Here is an 11,242-nt window from a genome sequence, read left to right as displayed (position 1 = left end):
GGGGGGGGGGGGAAGGTTGGGTTGTACTGTAGCAGAAAGCTGTGTTCTCCCTCTGTGCACTAATGCTTGGATCTGACCATGACCCAGATGTAGAATTCTTAAGAACTGACCTCTCTGGCTCTTTTTGGGACAGTACGACTGGCGAGGACAGTTGGTCCCCTCTGGGAAGGGGATGGCAGGAGTCCTGACTGTGGGAGGAACCTCAGCACAGCTCACTTCCAAGGTGGAAGAGAAGCAGGCACCAGAAGAGGGAGTGAGGCTGCAGCTGTACGGGCAGATGCACAACGTGTACACGCGGCACTGCCCCTGCCACGGCACCGACCAGCTCCGCAGCAGGCTGCTCTCCATCCTCATCCAAGTGAGTATCTGCCAGATGGGAGTTTGCAGGGATCCTGGATACAGCATCACTAAACGACAGTTGCACAAAGTGTAGCTGCTAATGGGCAAAATGTCCCTGTCTGTAATAGAGGGCATCTGCATGTAGCTAAAAACACCCAGTGCATTTGTAAAACATACTCTGTGCCCAGGTAAATCCCCTCCAAGCAGACACACATGCACCTGTTCAAGAGTTTCCTACTTGCAGACTCTATTTGGCTCCTTACTGTATACACATGAACACAAAAGCGCTCTCCAGAGATGCCAAGATCACCATCAGGGTGGAGAAAGGCAGAGAATTCCCTTGGCTCCTCTCAACTGCTCCTCCATCCTAGAATGAGAGCTGAAACAGCAGCACCCAGGAACCAAATGGGACCTTCCATTTGGGGTATTTGGGTCCCTTCTTGACTTTAACTCTGAAGCAGTCTTCAAAAGGGCAATATTTCATTTTGAAAACATGCAGGTGTTTTGGTTCTGACAAACTTTGTTTCACATGAGGGGAAGGTGGCAGGATCTATCACAAACTCAGGGATCATTTTAGCCTCCACCAAAACTGAATTTTTCAGAAATAAGCTACTCGCTGCCCTCCCCGTCTTTGAGACCTGAATGTCCCACGCAGAGACCCACTTCAGCACAGTTATACTGGGGAATTCCCAGAGATCATAAAATCACAGGATGGTTTGGGTTGGAAGGGACCTGAAAGATCATCCAGCTCCACCCCCTGCCATGGGCAGGGACACCTCCCACTAGCCCAGGTTGCCCAAAGCCTCATCCAGCCTGGCCTTGAACCCCTCCAGGGATGGGGCATCCACAGCTTCTCTGGGCAAATGAGATGAGGAACACCAACTCTTGAGGGGCTGAGCCATCTGGAAGGCAGACAGAACAGCCTCTTCCTTGCAACTAGGAAGGGTACAGGATTCAGTGAAATTTTATTTCTGGTCTAAGGAAGAGCAGGTAGGGCTGGGACTCCCCAGCCTCCCACAGCAGGTCCGGGCATTGCAGTTTGTCCTGAGCTCTGCAGGAGCTGGGATCCTGCTGCATCAGTCTCGCAGTTGATTAGCTGAGATAAGGTTTGGCAAACCTTTCACAGCCTGTTCGATGATAACATTGTGGTGCCAGAGGAAAACTGTTCTTCACTGTGTTCCATTTTGTCTTCCTTTGTGAAGCCCTGGGATGCCAACATCATCTCTTGCTGCCTCTGTTTTATTCTGCCTCTCTAGGAGCAGAGAAGTGCTAAAACTGTGTCTAATCCCTGCTGGCCCCTCACCTACTCCCGGGAAGTGCCGTGGCAATCAGTGCATGCGGGGCCTTGTGCTGTCAGTGATGACACACGGGACATCCCTGGTCCTGAGGAGGTCTTCAATGTCACCGGCTCCAGCAATCCCGCTGCCTGCATGAGACTCGTGCAAAGCCTGCTCAACTCTTCCTCTTCCTGCAGCTTCTTCCAGCGTTCCCCCAGCAGTGGTTTCCAGCCCCTCCGGACCAGGTTTCTGGTGCGTTCTCATTTACACAGGAGTAGGCAACTGGTATGGAGAAGCCATGAAATGGGAAACAGTTTGGTCATTAATACAGTGGGATCAGCCATGCTGTGCCCTCTGCTAGCCAAGAGGGCCAGTGCCCTGGCTAATGCACACCCAGTGCTGATGCTGTGCACGTGTGGTCCTGCCCTTTGGCCCTCCCTGACCCACAGCTGTTCACACCTAGGCCACAGCTGCCCATGCATGACCGTGGCAGGGCTTTCTTCATCCACGTCTCAGCAACATCTGCTTGCAAGACAAACTCCGGGGTTGCACAGAGCCATAAGGGAGCTCACGTGAGCCAGCAAGGACAGGGCAATCAGGGGCTGGGTTTTGAGCAGGTCTTCCCAAAGCCTGTGATGAAGCTGAAGATCCTCTGCCACTCCTTAGCAGACATCTGGGCATGCTTGCTCTACCACAAGCATCCTTCCATCTGAGACCCCAAATCTAGCGTCCGAAGTAATTGGGTTGTTAAGCCAGGACCAGATTGAGATCCCACGACAAACTGCGTACATTTCCGAGGGAGAAATTACAGAAATCTCCCCAGCTCCTACTCCCCAGAGCCTCCCATGGACATAGCACCAAGGAGCATAAGGCCCCTTGTCCCCTTATCCAGGCAGGGCCAGAAAGACTCCTGTGTCCAAGCTAGAAACAGTCCTGTCTCTGTCTCCAGCCAGTCACAGCTCCTGCTTGTCTTCCTTGCACCCAGAGGCCCTGTAGCCACCACCACACACACGGAAGGGCCACCCTGGCAATGCGCCCCACAGCCACTTACTTCCCTCCAGGCGCTGCATGCAGGGGTGCAGAGCACAGTCCAACCTGATGGTTATTTCTGCTGCTGTTGTAGGTGATTTCTGAGGCCATGGACTTCATGAGAGAAAGCACACCCTCTCCTGACTTGGGGCAGGCAGTCAACAGGCTGTGTGGAATGTCCGTCAGAGAGGTAACTGTGCAATAACGCACTGTGCGGGCAGAGCAGGGAGCAAGGAACAGGCTGGTGTAAAAGCCCCTGTGGCTCAGACTGCCAGAGCCATCAGTTACTATCTCCCTGCAGGGAAAACTTGGATTTGCCTGGGTTCTTTTGTTTTTTTTTTTTACTTTGAGGAAACACGTTCCACTTATTTTCCTTCCTCTCAATTCCCAGCTGCTGCTGGTAACACCTGGACTTAACTGAATGAAAAGCCACAAGTACCTTTTACTGCATGTTAAGGGGTAAACAGCAAGGCTGGCTGCTCCCTCCTGTCCATCACCTTGGTCTTCCTGTTATCCTCCTAAGTGCAAGGAACACATCTGCTCGGAATCCAGAGGTTTTCCCATTTCACCTGGTCCCATGGAGACCAAGCCAGGGGGGACTTGCAAGGTCTTTCCCTCAGCTGGTGGCTTATGAGGTCACCCTCATTTGCACCCCCACTGACCCAGCATCCAGGGTGCATCCAAACCGGACAATTTCCCCAGGGTTTGCTGATGGGGGAGCAAGGCCCCCAAGCAGTTCCCTAAAGCTTGCTCAAGATCTGGTTAGTGCTCCTGTTGAGAGGAAGGCTGCAGCATTAGCTCAGACTAATTACAGAGCAGAGAGTCACACCAAGCAGCTCCCCTGCAAGGCAGCTGCAGGAGACCTGGCTGCCAGTCCCGGTGCTCTTGGAACTGCCCAGTCTTTAATGATGGGAACAAAGGCACTCAGAGATGACACCAGTTCCCAGGCCACAGCCCAGTGGGTGCTTTCATCCTGCACAGGACATAACCCCCTCATCCAGTCCCACAGTCAGTCCCAGAGCAAGAAAAGAGTTTACAGTGGGCCCAAAATTCAGCTACTGAATATTTAATACTTTTTTTTCCCCCCTCATCTTCTTTTGGAAATGACCCCAGCTGGTCAAGGAGTCCCAAACAAGCCTGGATACACTTGCTGATTACTGCCTTGTGTCTGCCTTCATCTTTCATCTCAGTACAAAGGGATACACGTTTGACTTGGATGGGTCTGTACGGACTGCATTCCAGAAGGTCAGTTACCTACAGCGTGACATTTCCAATGTTTCAGTAAAGCCAGCCTGTCTCCACTCCTACAAGCCCTAACCAGCTAGGTTTCTCCAGCAAGTTGTTTTTGCAAAATAAATTCACAAGTGTGATAAGCCAGAAAACCAGTGTCAGAGAGCCAGAGATTACACTTGTCCCACCGAAAAACAGATGGGTCAAAACCTTATCTGAAGCAATTCCATCTTTAAGAGTGTACGTCCAACAGGGAAGGAAGTACGGCTTTATCACTTAATGCTAAGGACAAACTGCTGGTAATGTTTCCTGAGCCAAAAGATGCTGCCCTACCTCTTTGCGATCACCTTTATCCTAGTGAAGGTTTATAACTGGCTTATAAGGTCTGAAATTGCCTCAGGATCTGGAGCCCCTAAGGAAAGGGGGATTTGTTTCAAGCTTCCCCCTTCACAAAATTAAAGAAAGCCCATTCCCAGCGCTCAAATCACCAGCCAAGGCAGGGTCCCACCAAGCAGGGCCACAGCAGTGGCTCAGCCATATGGCGATCATTAAAGGCAAGGTAACAAGGTGGGTTCAGGGTCCATCCAGAGAGCCTGCTCCGGAAAAACCAGAAACAAGCAACCTACAGGTCTGAGGTTCAGCCAGGCAACAGGGTCCAAGAGAGAATTGCCTGCAGTGGAGACATAGGGTCTATCTGGGAAAACCAGTCAGTAGGAGAAGGACCACCTACAGCACAGCTCAGGAAAGAGGAGACTACCCAAGCCAGAGCTTAAATGGAGCTCCCAGGGCCATGGTGTGGGTGGAAGTCCAGGTGAGACTGATCAGAGCAATTAAAGCCTATTAGTGCACCCAGGGCTCTGTGATTGGGAGAGTTCCTGTTTCCATCCGAATGCTTGGATCAGTCTCAAATAAAATATTTGAGGTCTTGGGTCTATGCACAGAAATACAGATGGGGTGCAGGCTGTCTGTCTCTCTTCTGATCTCTCCTCCTTTTCATTTCAGCAGATGGGTGACACATCATCTGGCTGGACACTTGGGTACCTGCTGAGTCTGACCAACTCCATGCCCCAGGACAGCCCGAGCTTCCTCAAGGGGATCGAACCAGGGGTCTGGTCTTTGCTCCTCATCCTCTTTGTCACGCTGCTCACGGGCTCCTTCATGCGCATCTCGTACCGAGTGATGGTCAAGGAGAACAGCTTCAGTAACAGGAACAGCAGTGTTTTTGATGACAACTGACAGTTATTCCAGGACTTGATATTTTTGCCAGTTAATAGGGTGCATTCAGAAATCACAGAGGAGGATGTTACTGGAGGATGCAAGTGATTTTCCTGCAGGACTCCCAGAGCCTCGGTGCCATGGATTCTGCTCTGGAGGAAGCCTGAGATCCCTAGTGGATGGCGAGCTACTTGTCCTCCAAATGAGAGCAGCCTGCACAGGTCGCACTTGGGCTGCAGCTGAGATGACCAGTGTCAACCTAACGGAACAACACCTCTGAGCAGGCAGGCCCTGAGCTATTGCAAAGCTAATATTGAATAATCCTGTCTAAGCAGGAGAGGTGGTGTCTGAAAAAAAGTGCTCCATCCTCTTCTGTGCCCACAAGAGAGACGACACCTGCAGTATTGCCACTAGTGAAGACTGGAACAGCATTAAAACATAATCAGAATGTAACAGCCAACTTTCCTCTGTGTTCTAGGGAAGAAAGCAGGTATTTTCGGCCTGCTGCTACTGATCTGTCTGTTCTTCCATCTCAGCAATGGTATCCACGTGTCCCTTCCAGAGAATGCTCCTGCTGACCGCGAATCCTTCCAAAGCAATGCTTTCTAGTCTTGGTCTCTACAAAATGCGCAGAGAAATAAAAGGTGCAGATGTGCAGCTGAGTTCCTATCTTGCCGCTGAGTCATGGCAACTCAGGGTTAACATTGTCAATTTAAACTCTTTCACCAGGACTTAACACATTTCATTTCACATCTACTAAAACTGGGTGCATGCTGGGCGGAGGTTCACCAGCTCGTTCATTTGCACTAAACTGCTTGTCTCCTCGACTCTGCAAGTGAAGTACCTCATCTAACGTCGTCCTTTAGAGGAGAGCAGAGCCAGGAACATCAGCTTTCCTAATTGTCAGTCCAATGACTTTCACATTAGCCTGTGACCAGAGTTACTTTATAATGCTCAGGATTCCTCTGGGACTTGGCAGTCGTTCCAGCTCCTCTGGTCTGCTCTGCTCGTCTAAAAGATGAGGTGCTTTACACATTCTCTGGGTTATTGTGAAGAAAAGGGATGGATTCAAATGCTGTCCTTTGACTAAACCATTTAGACTTCACTTCTCGGATTGTTTCAGAGACTTAAACACACCGGCTGTTCAAATCCTAAGGGATGAGTGTCTCCAACCCGTGTCAGAACACTTTGAACAGAAATGTAAAGGCTCACAGATGTAGCAATGTGCCTTGCAGGATTTTTAAAGGTACCATGGCACCCAAATCCTTTCAAATGTCATTATTAATCCTTTGTGCTCCCAAGTCACATGTAGGACACCCTCCCTCCCCCATAATATTGGGGTATTAATGAATTTTCAGGCCAATTAATGAAGGTTTGGAACCTGTCAGTCAAGTTTGGAGGGGTGTGGAAACAGTTTTAAAGAAGCTTCATAGTCATTTCTTTGAGTTGCACGTTAGATATTTTTAATTATATCATGTTATTAAAGATGTTTTAATAGACTGTCTGTGTTATTCTTGGCAAGAGATCAAAGCGGGGGTTTTATTGTGAACACAAAGTATTTCAGCGAGGAGGACGGGGGATGCAGATTTTGCCTCTGTTTACTCAGGAGCTGTTATGCTGTGTACTTTTGGGGTACACAATGAGAACCCCTGAAGGTATTTTCTTCCTGGTGGCAGGCAGGTGGAAAATGACTTCAGATAACCTGGCTGCTGGTATTTAGTTGATGAGAGATGTGGCTACATCTTTGATGTGTTCTTTGCTCAAACCATCTGAAGAAGGTAGGAGGGATTCAGGCAAGCCTGCATAGAAAAAAAAAAAAAAATGAGGTTATCAGGGAGTCAGCAATATCGGGGAAATTCCTGAGACTTCATTCCTCCCACATCCTGAAATGTCATTAAACAGAGCTCTGGCTCTGGGATCTGTCAGCACACAGGAGAGCTGTGGGAGTCCTGGCTGAGATTTGCAACCTGCCCAAGAAGAATCCTACCACTGTCAGAAAAGGCAATAAGCCAGGGAGATGCTGGGAACCCCAGGACACCAGGTGTTCTGGCCTGCTCAGTCATTACACCTTCTTGATTTTGAATACCAGATCACAGGGTCCAAGAGAAAGGACATTGGCTAGAACTTCCCCAAGCTCTTGTTTAGAAGCTTTGGGACTTCCATGCAGATAATGAGTGAGCAATTAGGCAAAAAGCTCAACGTGTCCTCCTGACACTTCACTTTTGCCTCACACACACCGCTGAGCTGCGCTGAGTGACGACACATACCAATGGCCTAACTCACCCCATGACACTTGTGCCACCATTTGACATCAAGCCACCCCTGTGCAATGCAAAGACAACCCACAACCACTTGATTCAGAGCAGATCCTAAACTCCTGAGCTAAAAGCTGCTGTTCTTGTCAAAGGCAGTGAGACATTTTGATGGCTGAAGTTCTTCCCCAGTGGTCCAAACACTGCAGGCAGCAGCTCTGCTCCCTCCTTTCCCATCACTCCTTCCAAATCTTGTCACTGCTGTCTTCTGCAAGCAGGAGCAGGCATATTTGCTCTCAGATAATGACTGTGCCACCCATCCCAAGCTCCAGCCCCCCGCAGCGAGGGTTACCAGGTGAACCGCGCTTGGAATGGGCCGTATTGATGGTGCATATCATTCTCTTTCTATCTGGCAGAAAAAAAAAATTATAAATGTATTTACTAGACGATGAGCTAGATTGGCACTTTAACAGCCCTGAAGTGTGTTTTCAGTCCTTAAAAAGGCAAAAATTTGGGAACCTATGAGAAGAATGGAAACTAATAAAAGTAACATATTCCTTTCTCCAAGCTCTCTACACTTCCTTCATGTCAGCACTCTGTAAATCTGCAGAAGTAATCCCCAGATTACCTGGACAGCAGAAATCTGCTTAAAAGGAGATTCTAGATTATCTCGCTCACTTTGAAACAGTGAAGATGCTTGCAGTCCTTTGGTTACAACGCAATGTAACCAGGATTTTCTACCTGTCCATAACTCCTTTATGTTTATGCATAGCTACCTCGCTTCTCGCCCAGGCTGACCCATGGGAGAGCTCTTCTGGCAGATAATGTTTGCTCGCATGTAATTGTGGTTCTGCTGCTGTCAGCAAGTAACACTAAAAAGGAAATAAAACATATTAGATATTAAAATTGACACCAGAAAGCACTTTCTCTATTTTAGCTCCAGAAACACAACAGGTTAGCTGACCTGCTGCTGGCCAGAGCAGCCTAAATTTCATTTCAGCATGTTTGTAGGAGTATATTAGCTCCTGTCCTTCTTCCAGTTTACACCATTTCCAAAGCATCATGCATTCCCAACCAGTACATCCCATCTGGGTTGCACCAATGAATTCCCATGAAAATTGAGAGAAATAATAATTTATTGCCTGCAGTCCTGTTCTGCAGTACAAAGTTCACCGCTACAGCACCAGAGTTGTTTCTTTCTTCCTGTTCTGATGCACGCAGGCTCCCCGCAGCTGGAGAGAGACCTAAGCTGAGTCCTAACCTCTTGCTTGCTATGTGGCTGTACCCAGGGCAGGGCTGTATATAAGCGCAGCTTTTCAAGATGTAAGTATTTCACAGGACGCTTATGGATGAATTAGTGCATCAGGATTTCACTGAGCTGGAGGTTCTACCAGGTGCTGTCACACACTTCCTGGTTTATCTCAGCAAGTCGTGAGAAGGTCATGCATGCTTCGAGGACTTTGCAAAACTCATCATATGGCTGAGCAACAGCTTTCCGTTAGTCATGCAGCGATTGTAACTCCTCCTCTCCTTGAGACACTGTCCTGCCTGTGGAGATATCCAGTTCAGTGGTTAAGGGAAGGCCTCTGGAATAGCAACAGTAGAAACAATGTACAGCACCAGGCACGTTTGGGGCTCTTATAATAAACAATAATGAAATGACTTGAAATCTACAACCACTGGTGAAGCAAATCCAGCAGAACATGAGAGGAATGCCTTTCAGGGTGGCTGGATTTAGAGATGAATCGGTACATTCTTATTTTGTTCTTATACCATGCCTATGATCATGTATCTGAATATCTTCCAGAGGAGCAGAAAGCCATATGATGTTTATATCCTACCTCATGGACTGTCACTCCTACTTCAAGAGCTAATTCAGAACACACCGAAGAAGATGGAAATGCTATCAGAAGAACAAGCCCGAATGAATACTGCTATCAGTAAACCTCCAATTTTTGCCACAGCTCTCAATATAAAAGTCCTTTCAGAATGCCATCAAATGCAGGTAAATCAAAGTGTTTTGATGTTTTGCAGGCATTGCATTCCAAACTTTTTCAACACGTACTCACTGGAGACCAGGCAGAAGAGGCGTCTTTGACCTGGTTTCCACCATGCCCTCGATATGATATTCAGAGCCTTGTTGCAGTAGGGTGCTTTTAGATCCCCTGTTCAAGTCAGATAAACACAGAGTGTGAGCTGTCGCTCCCCCGAGTGTGTAATGACAGGGATTAGTCACAAGAGGGAGGCTGGCAGGACAGCGCCTCAAGCCTCAGGAAATCTCCAACGCAGCCAGTAGCTGCTCCCACCACAAATCAAATACATTAGCAAGCAGGCTTGGCTGGAATCTCGTCAAGGAGACTCCTGATGTGGCCAAGATGAAAGACACACTGCAGCACAGAGGCTCCCTCTGTGTGGGATGTGAAAGCAGCTCTAACTGGTGATTTAGGAAACCGTGGCATTAGTGGAAGAAGGCCTCTGTGCAGGGAGATGGGCACTAGCATGGAGTACGGATGGAGGCTCTTTTGGAAACAAGTGGGAGGAAGAATAATCCCAAATAGGAAGAAGACTGCACTGGAAATGAAGGGGAGGAGGCTTGAGAGACACAGAGGAATGATAAAATCAACGTTTGCGCGAAGGAAAGCTTATTTTTGTCCACAGCAGGGGGTGTCACCATATGCGCACCTCATGATCGAATTAGTCACCACTTCTTGGTGGAAATTCTCCAGAGAAACAGATATCCTGAGGGAAAGAAGGCAACACCTACAGGGCTTATCGCTGGACAATGTACAGCAGTGGAGCTGTGAAACTAAGGGAGGGAAACTTTACAGGGAGTACTGTTCAAAGTTCACTGGTTTTAAACACGACGGAGATGTAAACTGACAATTAATGCTGAACCTTATGGCAAGTAAAAGCTGGTTTAGCATTACCTTCTGTTTTGTGATAATCACCAACAATATTTAAGACTCTTTTGAGTGCAAGCTTTGAAGTGACAGGCTCCCGGCCGCCTTCTAAACTGTGGAGCTCAGTGGAAATCATCAAACCAAATGGAAGGAGTTCTTCTACACAGCTTATGGTTAAACTGTGGGACTCAACAGGAGGTTGTTTATGCCAGAAGTTTACATGGCTGCAAAAGGTGATTAGATAAATTCAAAATAATCCATTGGGCCTATTAAACAAAAAGTTACTTGCTTGTGGCTGAAAAATTGCCTGAATCACTTGCCACATCTGTATGTTTGCCTTGTTCTTTGGCAACTGCTGCTGATCATCAGAGACAAGATACTGGCCTGAGTGGGCCTGTGGGTTCATCCCATCCAGCTGCTCCTATTCCCCTCAAGCAGGAATCCCACTACTGCACCTCTCACTCACCAGTCTCTGGAAACAGTCCCTCACCTTCGATCTCTCAGGAGCAATAATCTCTAGAAACCAAAATATTGTCTATCCTTAGAAGTAACAATCAGAAAGACTAGAATGACAAAAGGTCTGCGCATACCCACGTCATACTTCAGTGTTACCATAAACCTGGCATGGCCCCAGCACCAAAAGCTTTTCAGTTCTGGAAGCACATTTCCACCCACATCCGCTCTGCAGTGTCCCTCTCCTGAACTCAGGGCTTCAGATTTCTACCTATATAAACAGAATTAGTTCTGTGATTTTTGTTTGGGCTCCTGCCAGCCCCAACACCATCCCAGCCCCAGCTCAGTTTAGACTAGGATGCTATTTCAGAGACACAGACTGCTATCTTGCTGGTTAAGCATCAAGAGAAGAATTATAGCCACTGTCTGCCTGCTTGCCAAGGTGAGGGGCTGTCTCTGCGTGCCCCACAACACACAAAGAACCCTGCTTCACTAAAAGGGGAATGCAATACTCTAAAGTTAAAGAAAGTATCTCCCTACTCTGCTC

General features: G+C 48.2%; 1 protein-coding gene across 1 annotated transcript in view; it reads left to right on the top strand.

Moving 5' to 3' along the window:
• The window catches only part of LOC104469763 (ectonucleoside triphosphate diphosphohydrolase 2-like), an 11,267-nt gene extending 6,156 nt beyond the window's left edge, over positions 1 to 5,111 (top strand). The window contains exons 5-9 of the mRNA XM_010084404.1: positions 134 to 358; positions 1,596 to 1,868; positions 2,740 to 2,835; positions 3,759 to 3,890; positions 4,881 to 5,111. Coding sequence (XP_010082706.1) covers positions 134 to 358; positions 1,596 to 1,868; positions 2,740 to 2,835; positions 3,759 to 3,890; positions 4,881 to 5,111 — 957 coding nt within the window. The remainder of the gene's footprint in view (positions 1 to 133; positions 359 to 1,595; positions 1,869 to 2,739; positions 2,836 to 3,758; positions 3,891 to 4,880) is intronic.
• The last annotated feature ends 6,131 nt before the right edge of the window (positions 5,112 to 11,242 follow it).

Source organism: Pterocles gutturalis, unplaced genomic scaffold (genome assembly GCF_000699245.1).
Source record: "Pterocles gutturalis isolate BGI_N339 unplaced genomic scaffold, ASM69924v1 scaffold47310, whole genome shotgun sequence".
NCBI classification, from domain to species: Eukaryota; Metazoa; Chordata; class Aves; order Pterocliformes; family Pteroclidae; genus Pterocles; species Pterocles gutturalis.
The sequence above is the reverse complement of the archived record's forward strand: the minus strand, read 5'-3'. Positions and strand labels throughout refer to the sequence as shown.